Here is a 20,711-nt window from a genome sequence, read left to right as displayed (position 1 = left end):
AAAATCACTAGCCCAGCAGCCACCCACGCCGCCGCGCCCAACGACACGCTGGGCTAAAAGTTCCCGTAATTTGCTTTCACATTGCCAAAATACCTGCGACCTTGGAAAAATCCCCACGAAAGTTCTCTTAATTTCGCCAAGTACCTACTATTTAGCGGGTATTTTCTTTCGGGGAAATTACGCGTAGTTTGCTTTCACATTACCAAAATACCTGGTATCTTCTGATTGGGGTAAATTTCCCGATCAGAGAATACCTGGAACTGGCGAACTTCGAGGCAGTCTGAAACCACCTAATGAGAGATTAAGATTTTAAAGATAAATTCCAGTTCTGGTAACGATCTCAAAATGACTTTTTACAGAATCTAATATAATGACCACCCAATTGTCTGTTTGTATGAATAAAAATATGTGCCAAAGGACTCTGGAAGAAATTGTGTAATTGCTGAGAAATAAGCAAAATAAATGTGGATTCGGTCACTTCCGTCGGGTCTTTATTCCAGCAATAATAATACACTGACCCACGTGTGACTATCTGTGTTGGTGATCTTAAGTGTGATCGTATTTTAGCTTAGATTTTATGATTTTACAAAGTTCAGTTTATGTAACTGTACCAGATCTAGATCCACGATGATATAGAGTCATACTTAAGGGACAAGTCCATCCCAACAAAAACTTGATTTAGATAAAAAGAGAAAAATTCAACAAGCATAACACTGAAAATTTCATCAAAATCGGATGTAAAATAAGAAAGTTATGGCATTTTAAAGTTTCGCTTCATTTCACAAAACAGTTATATGCACATCTCAGTCAGTATGCAAATGAGGAACTGATGACATCACTCACTATTTCTTTTGAAATATGAAATATATTGATTTTCTCGTCATTGTCATGTGAAATGAAGTTTCATTCCTCCCTGAACACGTGAAATTCCATCATTTTAACATTTTGTGCTTCAGGCAAGGAGGTCCTAATCGTCAAATTCGCAAAAATTGAAATATTGTATAATTCAAACAATAAAAATCAAAAGAAATAGTGAGTGAGTGAGTGACATCATCGAATCTCTCATTTGGATGTAACTGGCTCGTTCATATCACTATTTTGCTAAAAATAAGCAAAACTTTGAAATGTCATAACTTTCTTATTTTACATTTGATTTCGATGCAATTTTCAGCATTGTGCTTGTCTGATTTTTCTCTATTGATTCAAATCATCATTTCTTTAGGGTGGACTTGACCTTTAACCTTGGTTTTACAGACTTTCTCACGAAATTAGTGTTTTACTGCAACTTCTATCATTTAGCTTTAAACGAATGAGGCTGCCCTTATTCAAATAAACTTGCAAATGACAAGAAATACCATCATCATCTTTTAATAAGTTGATATGATTTGAGACTTGAAAATAAAAATCTGATGAAAAACTATATACCGTAAGGGCACTAGTATTCAACCCGGCATAATTCAAAGATTTTGACATATTTCCAAAAATATTTAGAAATATGGAAACTATCTTAATTTCATACCTTTGTTATTTCCAGGGTAATCTGTTGTCGGTATTTTCTTTATCAATCTGTCGACTGTATGCGCGTAGGATCGAATTATGCGCCGATGGCCTTTTGCACTGAATTGCACAAGTATTCAACCTAGTGAGGATAGATAGCAAATCTCAAAAGGGTTTATATTGGTAAATTAGATCTAGATCTATGTAAGTCTCTGGCTTTGATTAATTCCCTGTTTGGTCTCATCTCAAATGGTCTAGTCCATAGTCGGATGGGACAAGGGCAGATTGAGAGACAGGACCATCTTTCATCGCTAGGTTGAATACTAGTGCAGACGGGTTGAATACTAGTGCAAAAAACTGTCGCCGTATAATTCGATCGCCCGCGCACACAGTCGACTGGTTGAAGAAAAAAATAACGGAAAAAGAATAACAAGCATTTGCTCTTAGAAATAAGACGGGTCTGAAATTCAGGTAAATTCTATGTTTCTATATATTTGAGGAAACTCTCCAAACGGGTTGAATACTAGTGCCCTTACGGTATACTGTATAAGTATAGACCTTCCAATCTGCCACAACTTTTAGGACAAAAAAGAAAACTCAATTCATTGTAAAAGAATTCACATAAAACCACAATCTATATAATGTATGATAAGGGCGGGATCTGAAATGTGTCTTAAACAGCACAATGAACTCGGGGTCAATAAAAGTGCTGCAAATTGCAACAGCTGCAGAGTAGAATGAGAATGATCAATTCAAATTTGTAAGACATCATGGATATGCTGAAACTTTGTAAACAACACAACCTGATGAGTATCTGCCCAAGAGAGGGCAACAGACGAGTGAAAAGGATGGAATGGCACTTTGTGAAAACACTGTAGCCTACAGGGCACACATGAGTATTACAGACCCCCATTCACTCACGTGTTATATCATAGCTCATAAAAAAATCATTAAAAATCAATCCCTCGATATATTTTGCTTTAATTCACTGACATTAGTCACAATTAACAGTACATTAAGACTTGGTATGTAAATCAGGTACTTGCCCAGCTCAATCAAAAGTTAAATGGCCTGAAATAAGACTAACCATAATTTCGGCCAGTTCATCGCCAGAAAAACCAGAACTGCATTGTGGGTAATAATAGTTAAAATGAAATACAAAAAAGCAGTCTAGCCTCCCCAAACGCCTTGATTATAAAAGAGAATGAACATAGCATTATGTCTATCATTTTTCTTTTGATATACAAACATTTGATCTATTTTTAATGATTTTAATCAATAAAGTCATGTGATCTTTACTTACGCCTGTCCGGCATGCTTTGCGCGCAGATGAATTACTCTCGTGTGCCCTACAGTATTTCTTGGTAAAGTAAACAGAGCTCTACAGTGCGCTGCCCCCCCCCCCAAATATACACTTTTGAAATGGCTGCCAAATAAAAAATATTGTGCAAAAACTTGTACAACTTTACAACAGTTAAAAGCTACTAAAATCCTTCAATGTGATTGGCTGAAACTAAATTTGTTATAGAAATTGTGTATTTGTCATTTTAACAAGTTTTTTTTATGAAACATGACACTGGAAATGAAACAAATATTTGTTTTCAACTGACATCTAGGCCTATATTGGAATAAATCTCACATTTCTTCTTTTTCATATATTAAAAGGAAATTCATGCTGATGACTGTTTTAATAAAAGCAGAAAATAAAATGAAACATATTCATGAATGTTTGATGAAATATCCATCAAAGAATTGCCAAGTTATGGATCGTTAAATTTTTAGTCTTGTTCGCCATTGAATAGGTAACTGATAATCGGCGCCTCATAAGCGCTCATTATGTCATAAAATGCATGCAGCTCTTTCATACTGTAATGATTATGAACACTGAAAATCAATACCCATTGTACCATCAGACATTTCAACAACAAAAAATATTATCATAATTAGTCGTTAAAAATGCTAGTAGCAGAACTTGCCAATGCCAGCTGAACTACATTGCACACCTGATTCCTAAAATTTGCACAAACTTTATAGCACAGATAGGAGAGCTGGGGAAGGGGGGGGGCAAGAGCCCCCCCCCCAAAAAAAAAGCAACCAAGGAAAAAAAAAAGAGAAAAGGATAGAAAAGGAAAGGGATAAGGGTGGACTACAATATTATTTTTCTGAATATTGTGTCGAAATCTATCGCTAAATTGGATTTTTGTATTTAAATTTTTGTCTCACTCACTTTGCTCGCTCGCAACTTTTAATGACTTTTATGCGATACGCCATATCGACTCTTATTGAGCTCTCACAAAACTTTTGGTTCACTACGCCACTGCTTTATAAACATAGATAATCACTCCCAAACCGATTGATTTATTAACTGATGTAATTAGCCAAGCCATCAGCATATATATACAAACAAGTGGAATGCCTCTGGCCGTCTCACCTGCATCACGCAGTTCAATATAGCAGCAGTGCTGACTTTGAATACTACTCTAACTCGCACAAGATGTTCAGTGATACATGGTTACTCTTATGTCCACTTTTTATTAACTTGACCAATAAACTTACAGAGATATGATGGTTATTCAACAAAAAAAACCCAACATTGCCAAAGTTCATTGACCTTACATGACCTTTGACCTTGATCATGTGACCTGAAACTCAAACAGGATGTTCAGTGATACTTGATTACTCTTATGTACAAGTTTCATGAATCAGATCCATAAACTTTCAAAGTTATGATGGTAATTCAACAGATACACCCAATTCGGCCAAAGTTCATTGACCTTTGACCTTGGTCATGTGACCTGAAACGCACTTAGGATGTTCAGTGATACTTGATCACTCTAATGTCCAAGTTTAACGAACTAGACCAATAAATTTTTAAAGCTATGATGGTAATTCAACAGATACCCCCAAATCGGCCAAAGTTCATTGACCCTAAATGACCTTTGACCTTAATCATGAGACCTGAAACTTGCACAAAATTTTCAGTGATGCTTGATTACTATTATGTCCAAGTTTCATGAATCAGATCCATAAACTTTCAAAGTTATGATGGGAATTCAACAGATATCCCCAATTCGGCAAAGTTCATTGACCCTAAATGACCTTTGACCTTGGTCATGTGACGTGAAACTCATGCAGGATGTTCAGTGATACTTGATTAACCTTATGTCCAAGTTTCATGAACTAGGTCCATATTATTTTCTAAGTTATGATGACATTTCAAAAACTTAACCACAGGTTAAGATTTCGATGTTGATTCCTCCAACCTGGTCTAAGTTTAAGTTCATTGACCCTAAATGACCTTTGACCTTGTCATGTGACATGAAACTCTAATAGGATGTTCAGTAATACTTGATTAACCTTATGGCCAAGTTTCATGAACTAGGTCCATATACTTTCTAAGTTATGATGTCATTTCAAAAACTTAACCTCAGGTTAAGATTTGATGTTGACGCCGCCGCCGTCGCCGTCGGAAAAGCGCGCCTATAGTCTCACTTTGCTTCGGCAGTGAGACAAAATGATGAAAAAAAAAAAATCAGTAGGCCTGGATTGAACAGGATAACCCATGAAAGCCCATCAGCTTATTTCAAGTGGGGCCTAAAAAATTGGCGGCATGGGCATAAATGTTTTTTTTTCAAAAGAATGATAATCAACATAATAATAATGATATAATGATCATAATAATGATAAGAGGAAAATGAATTGAAAGAAAGGATCGGGGGGGGGGGGGGGGAAGATAAGAAGTAGAACTTTGTAAATTATAATGATAGCCTAATAGGAAAATGAAAATAAATTGAAAGAAGGAACGGGGCGGGGGAGGGGGGGGCTAAGAAGTGGAACTTTGTAAGTTGGCAGAAAAAAGAAAAAAGACTTTTAGTCTCACCTGAACAGTTTGGTAGAGACCTAGTGATAATTCGTCCATTCGGTCTGTTAGTCTGTTACAAAAATTTTACAATTTTTGTTCAACTTGCTTTCCTTTCTTTATTTCTGCGTCAATTATGTTCACACTTGGTACATATGATCCTTGGCTAATACCACATGTGCGACCATGAGAATGATGGGGTCAAAGTTCATCTACATGTAGGGCTCAAAAGGTGAAATGATAAGAGGTCATGTCCATCCTTTTTAAAGGTTTTTGTTCAACCGGCTCTCATTTCTTTATTTTTGCATCAATTTTGATCACAATTGGTTTTTGAATGATCCTTGGGTAATACGACCCTGTGGATGATGATGGGGTGAAAGATCATAAGGTTCAAATGATCAACTTTTTGTTCAACTTGCTTTCATTTCTTTAATTCTCCATCAATTGTGTTCACACTGGGTACAGATCACGGAGCTACCCTCCATGGTACAAATGATCCTTAGGTAATACCCCATGTGTGTTCATGCGGATGATGGGGTCAAAGGTCATCTAATGGCCAAAATGTATTATGATATGAGGTATTATCCATCTTTTTTCAAGTTTTTGTTTAACATGCTCTCATTTCTTTATTTCTGTATCAATTGTATGTACATTAATTACATATAGTCCTCTGGTAAAACCCCATGTGCGTTTGTGACAATAAGGTCAAAGGTCATCTAGGGGTCAAAAGATTATATTGCACTTTGTATTGATTGCTAAATCAGGTGAGTCTTGTGGTTTTACGACCCACTTATTTTTCAAATACTACCATTCTTTTTTGTCCCTTCTCTCCAGTGATAAATATGTATTTGCTCTTCAAAACAGACTTTTATCCCTTAACCATTAATATTCCAATGCTCAAGAGCATTCCATCTGGATTCACCCAGTGGTTGCACCCGACCGTCTCAGAATTCGTTGTAATTTGGTACACATAAAATTCCCCATGGCCCAAGCACAAAACAAAAAAAATTAGTCAAATAAATTTGATAATAATAATAATAATACATAACATTTATAAGGCGCTTACTACTGTTGTTTCTAAGCGCACTGTGTTCTGTTTATGGTTTGTACTTGGGTTTTAAAAAAAAAAAAAAAAAAAAAGTGGCAGGGGATAATGAAATAGGTAATACAACTATTGTAATAATCAAAACTCAAAACTGGTGTGCACCTCCAATTGACCGACCCACAACTTTGAATCATCTGTTAAACAGGTAGGTTTTGAGTAGGGTTTTGAACTGATTCACAGACTTGGCATTATGAATGTAAGATGGTAGCTTATTCCAAAGGGAAGGGGCAATTGAAGAAAAAGCGCGGTCACCATATTTAGTAGAGGTTCGAGGTCCAGGAGTTAACTGCATTGTAGACGATGAACGAAGAGGTCTTGAGGAGGTACTAGAACGTAGGGAAATGAGATCTGTAAGATATTTTGGGGCTTGGCCATTGAGAATTTTGTAGGTGAGAAGGAGAACTTTGAAAGAGATACGGTGATGTATGGGGAGCCAATGAAGAGAATGCAGAATTGGAGTTATGTGCTCGGATTTCCTACTGAGAGAGACTATTAAAAATCTAGCAGCAGAGTTTTGAACCCGTTGTAGTGGAACAAGGTATGAATGAGGGAGGTTAGAAAATATTGAGTTACAGTAATCTAGGTGACAGGAAACAAATGCATGTGTTAGTTTAGCAGTTGCGGATCGGTCTAGTAATTTCCTAATCCTTCCAATTTTAAAAATACCATATGACGCAGACCTGCAAATTTGCTTGATATGATCTTGAAGTGTAAGATTGTTGTCAATCATTACACCAAGGTCGCGTACACACTCACTACCCTTCAGGGAAACATTATCAGTAGATAAGTCCGGGAATGGAGTAGTGTTTCTGAATTTTGAGGATATGTGTATGATCTCAGATTTTTGTTCATTAAGGCAGAGTTTGTTATTCAGAGACCATATCTTAATGTCTTCTAGGCAGCTATGGAGCTTTTGCGCTGCTTCAGCCTTCGCATTGGGTTTGAGAGTAACATAAATTTGTGTCATCAGCGTACATTACGTGCTGAACACCTTGGTGAGAATCTATGAGTTTGGACAGTGGACTGGTATAAAGAATAAAAAGTAGTGGACCGACTACGGAACCTTGCGGAACACCACAAATTAAGGGGAATGGTTCAGAAACCGTATCATTAATAATTACTTGTTGGGACCGACCATGAAGATATGAGCGGATCCATTCCAAGACAGTTCCCGTGATGGAGAATTCCTTCTCAAGGCGACTTAATAGCAGACTGTGGTCAATAGTGTCAAAAGCGGCTGTGTAATCAAGAAGGACCAATGCTATTTCGTCGCCCTTGTCCACAGCCAGCAGAAAGTCGTTGAAAAGTTTGACCAACGCAGTCTCTGTCGAGTGATGGTTCCTGTAAGAAGACTGAGGCACAGGAAACATGCCGAATCCCTCAAGATGAACTCTGAGCTGTGATGATACAATTCTCTCAAGGACCTTACCGAGGAAAGGAAGGTTGCGATCGGACGTAGTTATTTAGCGAATTTGGGTCGAGTGTAGGCTTCTTGAGGAGAGGAATGAGTAGAGATGACTTGAATGGTTCGGGGAAGAGACCGGGGGACAAAGAAATGTTGAACAGCTTAGTGATGAATGGCAGGATATCGTGAAGTGTGTCTTTCAATAACCAGGTCGGAATTGGGTCCAATTTGCAGTGCTTTGATGGCAGTGATATGATGAGTTTCCTGACTTCCTGATCAGAGACAGGACGAAATTCCGAAAATTTGCACTGAGGACCGACTGGAAGAGTGGATGCTGGTGATAAAGATGGGTCAGGGAAAGCTGATACCACATTGGATATCTTCTTGACAAAGAACTTAGCAAAGCTATTGGCCAGTTCACAGTCAGATGAGTGATCAGGAAGAGTCGGCGAGTGATGCGGTGAGGAGAGTGACTTCACAAGACCGAAAAGCATCTTGGTATCGGCATCGGCATAAGATTCTTAAGGTAAGTTGACTTGATAAAGTTCCTTGTCTGAAGAAAGTCCCAACTTCATCATACGACGTTCTGCTCAGCGTCTTCGTTTCTTTGCCTCCTGTATCTCATCGGTGAACCATGGTGATTTAGGTCGAATTGTGATGGTTCGCGTCTGGAGGGGAGCGTGCCTATCCAATAAAGTACTGAAGAAGGCATTGTAATGACCAGCAACCACAGAGGGACAACTATGGTCGAGAAGTGAACCAATTGATAGTCTAATGTCATTGCACAGGGAATCCATGTCAATACTGCGATACTGTCTATAGCTGACTTTCTTCTTGGGGTTCTGTGGCTTGGTGAGGTTAGCTCTGACAACAAGGGCAGAATGATCCGAAGGCATCGAAGACAGCAGTTGACATGGTGGATGTCATTGGAGTCTGAGTCTCTAGTGAAAAGTAGGTCCAGGGTGTGGCCGGGCACGGTGTGTGGCTCCTTGAAAATGCTGCTTAAACCCTAGAGAATCTACACCATCCAAGAATGACTTTACAGAATTATCATTTGGGTTATCTATGTGTACATTAAAATCCCCAAGTAATATAGGACAGACGTCATTAACAGTTACGGTTTCTAGGAGAGTTAAATACTCTTCCAAGAAGATCCTATTGGATGAGTTGTTACTCGTGGAAGGAGGGGGGCGATAAACACAGTATAACCTAACGACAGAGGATGCAGTGAGATTTAGAGTTAAATCTAATAACTCAAAGGAGGAAAAGTTGTGATTTGGATTAACAGTACACCGTATTGTTGATTTGTAAAGAACAAAAATACCACCACCCCTAGAGGATACACGGGGTTGGTTTGTGTAGTCATAATTTGGCAAAGAGGATTTCAGATCTGCCAAAGTGTGGGCATCTCTACTGTTGTCCCCAGAGAACCATGATTCAATTATGACTAAAATATCAAGCTGATTATCAACAACTAAATCAGTAACTGCATGAGTTTTATTGGTCAAGGACCGTGCATTCCACAAGCCAATATGGAGGCCATTTGAGAACAAAGTAGTTGGTGCCGGAGATTGCGATCTTAGAATCCTACGCTTATGTCCGCGATGAGTTCGACGTCGTCGACCGATACCAAGATCGCAAAAACTCTGTTCCACACAGACTGAACTAAAAGCTGGTGTGGATTGCCGTTCAGTTGATATAAGGTGTTAACATCATAACATATACGATTTGAAGTTGAATGATCAATATAATGGAAGGTGGTGTCATGATCGGAATGAAAAATACTAGGTTGTTGTGGCCCTGGATTGGGCTCGATATCACCAGATATTATAGTACTCAAATGGAAGTAAGCTGTAGTATTACAGTAGTACAAGACCGGCTTACTAAAATACTTCACTCTATTATTTACACAGTGCTGTGGTTTAAGCCACCAGTTCCTACATACAAGAGACAAGTCAAAGTCACTATAAACCTTCAAAGCAGATGAAACTAGAGTTACACAAAAGAACACTTTCAGTAGTCTAGTACCCTGCATTATTACAAAATACCTAGACAGGCAGGTACAAAAGAAGCTTACAAGCTCAATAGAACATTCAATTGGAATACAAATAACTATAGTCAATAGGAGGGCACAATCACATTTAATAGCTTATGCACTGTACTATGTGTATTGGCAATACATTACAGTTCAAGTACAGAAACCAATGTCAAAATTGACAATTTTGTTTCAATATACAATATTGAAACAAAATTATTATCTAGAAATTGTCTACACTGTTCCTTGACCAATAAAACATCAATCTATAATAACAAATACCAAAATCAAGCAGTAATTATTACCAAATAATGAAAATCTTCAGAGCCTAAGTGAGAGGGCTACCACACTAAGGAGGTGCACACCAAAAAAAAAAAATTCAGAGTTATGGTTATTCAACAAATTCCCCCAACATGGCCAAAGTTCACTGACCTTTGACCTTGGTCAAATGTGACCTGAGCCTCACACAGGATGTTCAGTGATACTTGATTACTCTCATCTCCAAGTTTATGAATCAGATCTATAAACTTTCAAAATTAGGATGGTAATTCAACAAATACCCACAACTTGGCCAAAGTTAATTGACCTTAAATGACCTTTGACCTTGGTCTTGTGACTCATGTGACCTGGTACTTGCACAGGATTTTCAGTGATACTTGATTACTCCTATGTCCAAAGTTTTATGAATCAGATCCATAAACTTTTTAAGTGATTATGGTAATTCAACAAATACCCCCAACTTGGCCAAAGTTCAATGACCCTAAATGACCTTTGACCTTGAGGCCTATTTCATAAAGAGTTGCAACTGTTGTAGCTTTGCGATTATGGCAACTACCATGTAACCTTGATTTTGATTGGCTGCTGGCCCTGTTTCCATGGTAGTTGCCATATTGGAAGGGATACAACAGTTTACATGTAACTCTTTGAAACGGGCAAAATGGGCCCCTGATCAACCTCAATTGTATGGAAATCCATCATTTCCATAATATTTTCTACAAGAAATTCAAACAATGCCCTCATAAACAAAGAGAAACACACTGAATATTCAAGAAAATGTATGAATACATCATAATTACAAAATTATTTGAACAAACATTAATAATAGACGTTGACCTTGCTGGCTTTTCATAGACAAAGTTGTGGTTGATTGGATCAAACACAACTCTTTGTAATGTGAGGAAATAATTTGGCTCAAAACCTCTTGGTTTAATATTTATACCATTATCAATTAAGGTATAATTATTTTGATCTTACAATCGAACATTTAATTGTAACGATCAAGAATCATTTATTTTCTAACACTATAGCCAAGCTAGCACATTGCTGCATGCTGCAGTGATAAAACCAATATCAACCCACATGTACAGGCATGGCAATTATTATCGTTTTTTGGTCAAGGCTGGGGGGGGGGGAGGAGGAAACAATGCTGATGTAAAAACAAACATGATCCCTAATCCCTAGCCCCAGACTTATTCATTCTTTTCACCTCATTTTCACATTTCCTTCAGTATCTTAAGGACACAAATATTCACATATGAGCATGTCCTTGTTTCCTCATTTTATAACAGCATACAGTCTCAGGAATGCCCCCCCCCCCCATTGACACAAGAAGTGCAATCGTGTGCATCCAATCACAAAGCAATCCATTATCCTTTAAGGGGGTACCTGAATTAACATTAGTTTACTCTCAACAGGTGGGAAATATTGTGGCTACTGAACAATGTGAAAAAGCAGGGTTTTTAAGTTGGCATGAGTAGATAGAGTGAAACATTGATAACACCATCTATTATATTCTGTAAATGCAACATGAAAAAAAATAGCATCATAATATAAAATAGCATTATTTAACTAGATTTTGAGTTTATAGCATCATACAAGAAAAAAAAATCAAATTTACAGCATCATGTAGCAGATGGCTCACAGTGGACACAATCAAGTTGTGTTGCATAATTCCAGAAGTATTCCTTCATTTCAATTTCAGTGTCATTATCAGGGAAATTCAACCATCTATCCAGGAAAATTTTTTCATTAGGACTGACATTTTCATCTCATGTGGAATAATTAAAGTGTCAGTATCTAATGAAATTAAATAACTGATGAGATAGAACCAGATGGTGCTTTCTATTCTATAATTTACAATTTGGGAGTCTATATTTACATCACAGTTGAAATATCATTTTAAAAATTCAACCATCTGTTCTTGAGAGTAACTCATCAGGACCGACATTTTTAAATGTTTCATATGATTGTTTTGTGGAATACAGTAATTTCCAGAGATAAAAGAACCCAACAGCTCTTCATTCTATTCTAAAGTTGCTACATTTTATATTTCAGATAAGTCAGAAGTTACTATTAAAAAGTTGCACTAACAAGCTAACATTGGCCCTAACATTTAAAATTTAAACCAATATATGTTTAATAACAAAAATGTCAATTTAAATTTGAATACATAGGCTGAGATAGGCCAGGTTTAAAATTATTTATTTCTTAAATAAAGTCAAGACCTAAATTAATTTTACTTACTTACTTTACTTTACATGCTTTAAGTCCTCGATGCTGTAGGCTTGAGTTGAGTGCCTGTTCATCGATTTTAGCTAGACTAACAACTAATAATCAACTTATCAAGCATAACTCACCATTCCTCACTGTGAATATGATAGTCATGGTTCAGCTCTGGAGATCAAGTAGAAATTTTGGAACATGGTTTTTTGATAAAAAATCATTTTGAACAAGATCAATCTCAACAGCATGCAGGAACTGAGTTCTAGTTGCAGCTGCACAGCACTGCACTGGTGCTGCACTTACGTCCACGTGTATCTTGTTTACAAGCAGTTTGCTAAAGTCACGTGACTCGAGAGACCATGGAGTCGCGAATTGTTGAATTTGAAACTGAGAGTGAACCAATTTTTGTAATAAATTAGACAGCTTATTGATTATTTACACACGCAACGGTACATTCGTTTGACTTTTATCTTGTTGGAAGTTTGACAACATACAAGGAATTCAGAAAGTACTTTACTTTGGGGCAACTTTGCAGAATCGATGTAAAAATGAATGAAGGCAGAGACTCACCGGTCCCACCTATTGAAAACCGCCGTAGTGATTCGCCCGCTCTTCCTCCAACTCCACTGTTGTGGTTTGAATTTCTATTGAAGCCAGGCCTACTGGAAATTCATCTTAGCAGTGATAATCCAGGTTCGTAAAATCAATGTAAATAATATGACTCAGAACTTTTACTTATGATATATCAATGGCCTGAAGAAAGGAAAATGAAACCTTTTTTTGGAAAAGTTGTGTTAAAAAATGTCTTGATATTTAATGACAAAGTTAGGCACGGCCGTAGTCACTAGATGGCGCTGTCGCGGAAGTGCTCAAAATTTGTACGTAAGTTTCGTCCGCTTGTCAATGAGTGAAATCGCATAGCGATGCGATATCGTCAAAATTAAGCCCCTGTCAGCGCGGATGAATATGATATTTTCTCTTTGTGATTGTCCTCCCGTGCGATGAAAAATATGTCATCGTAATGCATAGGACTTTCGCGAGCTACCGAAGTCATTTTCGTGCCCCAAATTCCATGAAATCTTCCAAAAATAACCATGAAAGTGTCGGTAAGTCAAAAGTGTCGTGAGTTGCTCTCAATTCTTACCTTATTTAGTTGTATTTCTTGCAAAATGGGTCTCGAAGTGTTCTGGATTTTCCGTTGATTGTGAAACTTGAATTGATTTCCTTTCTGTGTCTTGCAGTTAAATTGCAGCGCGGGGAATCGCAAAGGCTGTGGAAGCCTTTCTCAGTGAGGTTTACAAGCTGAGCTGCCCTTGAATTTGGTCGAATTTCGAGCCATTTTAATCGCGCGCACGGATGATTAATTAACATAACAATTAGCAGATTAGAGATCAAGATTACGTCACGTACGTGCGTACGTGTGATACACAGAAATGAAATAGAACTTGAATCACACGGAATCACAGTCCAGAAATGCTTTGTTTTCTTTGTTTGCTAAATGATTTCCTGAATTTAAAGTCATGAATAAACACCACAGTAATGACATGAAGGAGATAATCATGGTCATATGAGGAATAACTAAATATTTTCTGAAAACGAGTGAATATGATGGGGCAATAATGTGCATGCACTGGAAAATGAACATTCACCTCACTGTCAGTGCCGTGTGTCAGTCACTCAGACACAGTGCTTTACTGCCTTTTACTGGCATTTTCTTTGCACTGCCGCTGCCACTGGTTTTTCTTTTGCCAACTAGATTAAAACTCATTTATATATTAATATGTTTATTGCAATTTTTGAATAAATGGTAGCCTAATACAAGTGGAAAAAAAATGAAGATAAAAATAATTTGGACTAAAATATGCCATCACCCCCCCCCCCCCTCTAAAAAATACACACTATCTTGAATGACTCGTTTATTTAATTTGCATTGAAAAAATAAATAATTGTATTTATGCACTTTTTTATTTCTCATTCTTTCTGCCAGAATATCAGATGCCATCATGAATAACCTCACCTCCAGATTGAACTCCTAAACATCTTGACAATGACTATCTACTGAGATATCTTGCCTTCTTGAGATTGGAAGTTTTAAGTTCAAGTCAGAGTGACCTAAGGCCCTACTAACAAGAAGAATCCAGATTTACATAAAAACAAATCCCACGAAAGATACAAACTGATTTTACTCTTAATGTGTAGTGTGTATCACTATGTGAGACTCTGTGTTTATTTTGAGGAGGACCTCCTGTCTCTGTTTTTATTATTTTATGGACTGAATGATCAATACCTAAAAGTGAGAACTGATTTTTGAGGAGAGTACATTAGTGTATGGTTTTGAGTGAATTTGATTTGAGTAATACATGAAGTATCATATTATCTTTAGGTTGGTTTGGAAAGTAAGTCCTCTAGTCAATATTAATGTCTGCCCAACAAAATGGTACTATCTGGCAATTTGGTGGTTCAATCACAAGCAGAAAAAGTTTAGTAAATTGACACTATAAGACAATTAAACAAATATAATACAGCCAAACTGTCTGACCCCTTCCTTGACTACTGACTTAACTAATTATTGAAAAATGACAAGGGATGCTTAGGCCCTTTGTAACCATTTCATTGGGCAGATTGAAGCAGATGACTAGAATTCATACTTTCATGAAGATGAAGGAACATCAAAATGATTATTACAATTTAGCAAATATGAATTTATAACACTGTCATGGTTATAAAAAATAATAAATTTCTATCAAGTAAAATGACAATACAATGTAAGACATAACTGCAATAAAGTAATTTCATTTCCAAAAGATATCTTCCATAATTTAATAACCAAATTTCTCAAGATAATATTTCTTCTGCACAAAGTGTATGAAATGCTCAGTGTAAATCATGCTGTTTATAAATCTCTAGGAATTTTTTTTTTTCAAAATGAAAATACATGTAAACTTAATCAAAACCAGGGGTGGTGGATCCAGGATTTATCCTGGGGGGGGGGGGCACATTTTCAGGATGAAAATTTGTCAAGCAAAAAAGGGCCTTACGGGGAGGGGGATTCTTTGATGAAAATTGCGTATTTTCATTACATCTTGACTGCAGCTCTCAAAGGGGGGGGGGGTTTGAGCTAGATGTGCCCTCCCCCAGATCCACCAGTGATAAAAATCAACATTTATGAAAGATTGCATACCTTATATTCTGAATGGTAAATTCAATGCATATGTCTACAAAATGAAACTGACATGTTTGGATAAATTGCTTATTTTTGTTTCAAGAAAGAATTCATCAATAACAGCTTAGAGTTATTGAGAAACATCAAGAAAAAATAATATTCTGATATGCAATAACTATATCTATTTTATATATGCTTTTTTTTCCAAAAATTTAATCCTTGACATGGGGGGGCTGGTTTAGTAGTCAAATTCACCCCCCCCCCCCCTTAAGTAAAATGCTTTATCAAAATAAGATTATGCTATCATTTATAAATTACTGCATTTTGGAGCCCATTAAAATTCAAAATGAATCATAGAGGGCAGTGCCACACCTTATTCACTGAAATTAAGGAGGGGCATGCACAGCTGAAAAACTATCAGCAGGGGCAATAATTTTCACTGCAATGTTAGATATCCTAAAAAAAAATCCTGAAAACACATAATTAAAATGAAATTAAACTCCCAGGAAGTGCCCCTGTATACTATTACAGCCCTTGACCTGTATATTCTCAAGGGGTTCAATAATTCCTTCTCTTCCCTTGTAGAGTCGGTTCGGGTGCGAATGTGTCTGAAAAAAAATAAGTAAAAAAAGGATCATTAGTAAAAATTGTAGATAGAACAGAACATATAATTTTTAAAAAATTTAGCAAGCAAAAACAAAGATTGATCTGGCATTGGAAATAAAAAGAAATTAATTAACACCGCCCCCCCCCCCCCCCCCCCCGCTTCAACATTTTTTTGTTGTTTGCTTCTGCTTGCAACTTTATAAATTTACCCGATACACCTTCAAAACTTTGGCTCCATTATCATGATTATGCCACTGTTCAAGTATTATTTATTTGGAAACCAATGCTAAAACTATAAGGTGAAATGAAATTATATAAAGAAAAAAATATATATTCACAAAGTATAAAATCATAATGATGTAGGTCATGTTGAAATTAGACCCTGGACTGGACTCAAAATTAGATCAAGTGTAGTGTAGACCAAATGTAAATTAGACAAAGTGTAGACCAAATGGCAATTAGAATTTTTTTTAAACCAAATGGGTCAAGCCCATTTGGTATATGTATAAAGACTAAAATATATGTATATAAGTTAAAAAATATAATTAAGTAGCCTAGGTTGTGCTGAAATTAGACCAACTGGACATTTCACAAAATGAGAATTAGACCAAGTGTAGACCAAATGGGTTTAGCCCATTCGGCATTAGACTAAATGAGAAGTGGGCAAATTGCATGTGAACCAAATGAATATACATATTTACAATGTGGAACTGCATGATATAAAGCCAATTTTATGTACCAGTATTTGACAAAGTAAAAAAATATATAATTATGTAGGTTATGCTGAAATTAGACCAACTGGACATTTCACTAAATGAGAATTAGACCAAGTGTAGACCAAATGGCAATTTAGTTGACCAAATGGGTTTAGCCCATTTGGCATTAGACCAAATAACAAGTGGGCAAACTGCATGTAGACCAAATGAAAATACACCAGAAAACACATTTCACAAGTTGGGACTGATATAGAGAGCCGTAGCAGACGACGGAGATGGGTACATGATCTGCGTCCGCAAAAAACGCGCACGCATCTATGTACTAACATGAAAAACAGCATATGGGACGATCTGACTAAAAATCGCACATGCGGGGCTATTTGAGAGTCACAGCAGAGGACGGCTAGCAGACGCCGACGGGCGCGCGCATTTAGCGAGCACATCGTGATCGTTTAAACTATCGATAGTAAGGACAGTGCATTAACAGGGACCCGCGATGTCTATGACTTTTTCGACCCATGTTGGTGCTATGAAATTGCTCTTTTTTGCAGTTTAAATGAATTTTACGTAAGTTTTAAGTGGTTTCACATGACAAATTAGATATTAAGAAATTTTTTGATATCATTCTTGGGGACAACAAACACATTTTGAAATTCTTGTTGTCCTGCCTAACAAAGTTGAGTTGTGACGTTGTGTGAAAACAGAAAATAAAATCAAAGAAACAGATCAACGAAAGTTTGAGAAAAATTGAGTAAATAATAAGAAGTTATAAGCATTTGAAGTTTAGATCATTATTGTGGCTGTCCATTATCCTCCCGCTGGCAATGCGACATTGATGTGTGACTGCATGTGACATCACATCCGTAATGTGAACAACTTTCCCATCAGTAGAGGCGCACGGCCAATATGGGAGACTCTCTCCAATAGGGGAGACAATCTCCCACATTGGAGACTTGCTTTGCAAAAGGACAAAAGAAACAACACCAACAAAAGCATGATTTTTTCCACCCAAAATTTTGTCTCACTGAGGTCAGAAGCCCATTTGTTTTGTGTGTGATTGACAACAAAAATCCTTATCAAAACAAAAGTAAACGGTGAATTTTTAAAGTAGAGGGTGAAAAGGGGTAATTTTCATGAGGAATCTGCTTATCACATTTTTATTTGCCGCCAAGGTAATCCTTTTGCCGCAAATGTAAACAAAGGAAATTGGTCTCCAAAACTGGAGACTGTCTCTGAAATTGGATACCCAAATTCTTCACAAAAGTCTCTGATATTGGAGATAATCTCCCACATTGAAGACAGTCTCCAATATTGGTCGTGCGCCTCTACTGCCCATTGCTTTTGTATACAGTATATTTCACTTAAAATGCCTCTTTTATCACATCTAATCATGATCTATCATCAGTAGATCATTAATCATTTCTTTACTTATAGGAACTTAGGAAGGCTTGTAATACATTTTCAAAGAATATATTATGGATAAAGAGTTTGTATCACCCAGGGTGACCAGACGTCCCGTATTTCCCAGGACCGTCCCATATTTTGCTTCTTTGTCCCGGCATCCCAACAAACCCTTCCCGGGACGCCTATTTGTCCCGTATTTCAGTATATTGAACAAAATGTAGTTAATACATTTAAAAGTGATGAATTATCAGAGACAGAGACAACAATAAAATAGATAACTGCAAACTTTTGCAAGTTCTGGATTGATTTTCTTCCTAACCCAATACATTGCAGACAAACTGACCTCCAGCCTGTGTGTGGCAGGCTAGCTAGGAATGTAGGATCGGAGCAGATTCTCAATGGTGCAAACAATCTCACATGATAAACATTTTTTTCCACAAAAATAATCACAAAGTTGGCAGGAATTATTTTCTTTCCTTATAAAGCTTTTCTTTGTTTCCTCCCCCCTTCCTCTCCTTTTTCTTTTTGTTCTTTCTCTCCTTCCATTATTTTCCCTCCTTTTTTCATTCTCTTCTTCCCTTATTCTTTCCTCCCTCTCATTTCTCTTTTCTTTCATTCTTTTATTTTTTCATTCTAATTATTTTCCCTTCCTTCCTCCCTTCCTGTTTTTCTTATTTCTTTGTTTGATTCTCTCTTTCTTCCTTCAAGGAATGAAGGAAACATTTTATTTCCTTCATTCTTCCTTTCCTCCTTTTTTTTTCTTACTTTTTCCTTTTCCTCCTTTATTTTGTTTTTGACGCATTAAATTATCTTCCCTTCCTTTCTTTCTATATTCATTTCAAAGAATGATGGAAACCATTATTCTCTCTTTTAATCTTTCTTTCATCCATCTTTTATTCTAACTATTTTTTTCCTTCATTTTCCCCTTCATTTTTTCTTTCTTTCTTCTTGATTAATCTCTTTTATTTTGTCTCTTCTTTCTCTCCTTCGATCATTCTTTCGTTCACCCTCCTTTTCAATTCTTTATATTTTTTCGCAAGTCTAACAGTGAGTTGCCTTCTTTGTTGATTTTTTTGGGTCTATTTTCCCGTATTTCATTGTGTGAAATCTGGTAGAATGAAAAAAAAAGAAAAAATAATGGAAGGAGAGAAAAAGCGAAAAGAAAAAGGTGAGGAAGGGAGAAGGAAGCAAAGAAAACCTTAAGAAAAGAAAGAATGAAGGAAATAAAAAAAAGGAAATTTAATAAAGAAGGAAAGTAAAAGAAAGAAGGAAAGAAAGAAAATGGACACAGAGAGAAAGGTTCAGGAAAGAAAGATAGTAAATAAAAAAAGAGGGAACAAAAAAGGGCAAGCAGGAAGGATTAAGAATGAGGAAAGAAGGATAGAATAGAAAAAAAGAGGAGAAAAATTCAAACTTCAAGCAAACAAAAAAGTCCAATCTAACAAAGATTGTAATGATATTTGGTGTGTTCTTAATATATTTTTAAAATTTTTAAACTAAAATGTTTTGGAAATTAATAAAATTTCAAAGTGAAACATTGTCAAACTTAAAAATTAGATGAAATATCGTGGCATCATACACAACAAGACTCAAAACGAAAGCTGAAACAACTAGATCTAGTTACGAAAATTTGATAACTTGTTCCTCCAAGTACATCTCCAAATCAGTAATCTGAGAATCCATAATATGATTATAAAAATTTTCTGCCAATTTTTTGATTATTTTAGTGGAAAAACTGTTTATCATTTGAGATTGTTTGCACCATTGAGAATCTGCTCCGATCTTACATGTCTAGCTAGTAGACTGCCACACATGGCCAGGAGGCTCCTAGAGAGTACAAATCATTTACTAACATATGCTTACTCTCCACGGAGCCAGGGATTGCGTCCCATTCATGTGCGTGTACTGCAAAAAACTGAAACTTTCGCCCCCAAGATTTCTACTTTCCTTCAAAAAAATCTAGCCCTAAATCATGTTAATCGAATACAACTTCATTTCTGATGTATAGTTCATTTTTAAACAAGAATTCATTAAAAAACTAGAAAAATATTATGAAAAGACGGGGAAAACTTGCCACCATGTTTACGTAGCCATCTTGATTTCTTTGTCTTTGGCCAAGGATACAGGACACATATCGCGATATTCATGCTGTATCCTTGGCGAATTCTTCCGCATGTAGATATTTTCTTTGTCATATTGTCCATTTATATTTGAGGAGGACAAAAACCGAGAGTTTTTTTTTTGTGGGGGGGGTCAACTCTTGTTTTGAATACACGTATCCCGCTTCGCGGGCCAGAGCTCCTTGGGTTTACATTAGATAGGACAAAAAAAAGGAAACACCATTTCTACTACAAAGCACTAGTATTTGTAGACAAGTCGTGAAGGACTTCTGATGCCTCTGAATAAGTAGATTCTTTGT

At 36.6% G+C, this 20,711-nt stretch overlaps 1 protein-coding gene across 1 annotated transcript in view; it reads left to right on the top strand.

The window, feature by feature from the left end:
• The first annotated feature begins 12,521 nt into the window (after positions 1-12,521).
• LOC121407502 (integrator complex subunit 8-like) overlaps positions 12,522-20,711 on the top strand; it is a 41,879-nt gene continuing 33,689 nt past the window's right edge. Inside the window, exon 1 of the mRNA XM_041598613.1 lies at positions 12,522-13,096. Coding sequence (XP_041454547.1) covers positions 12,952-13,096 — 145 coding nt within the window. The 5' untranslated portion in view covers positions 12,522-12,951. The remainder of the gene's footprint in view (positions 13,097-20,711) is intronic.

Source organism: Lytechinus variegatus, chromosome 2 (genome assembly GCF_018143015.1).
Source record: "Lytechinus variegatus isolate NC3 chromosome 2, Lvar_3.0, whole genome shotgun sequence".
Lineage (NCBI taxonomy): Eukaryota > Metazoa > Echinodermata > Echinoidea > Temnopleuroida > Toxopneustidae > Lytechinus > Lytechinus variegatus.
The sequence above is the reverse complement of the archived record's forward strand: the minus strand, read 5'-3'. Positions and strand labels throughout refer to the sequence as shown.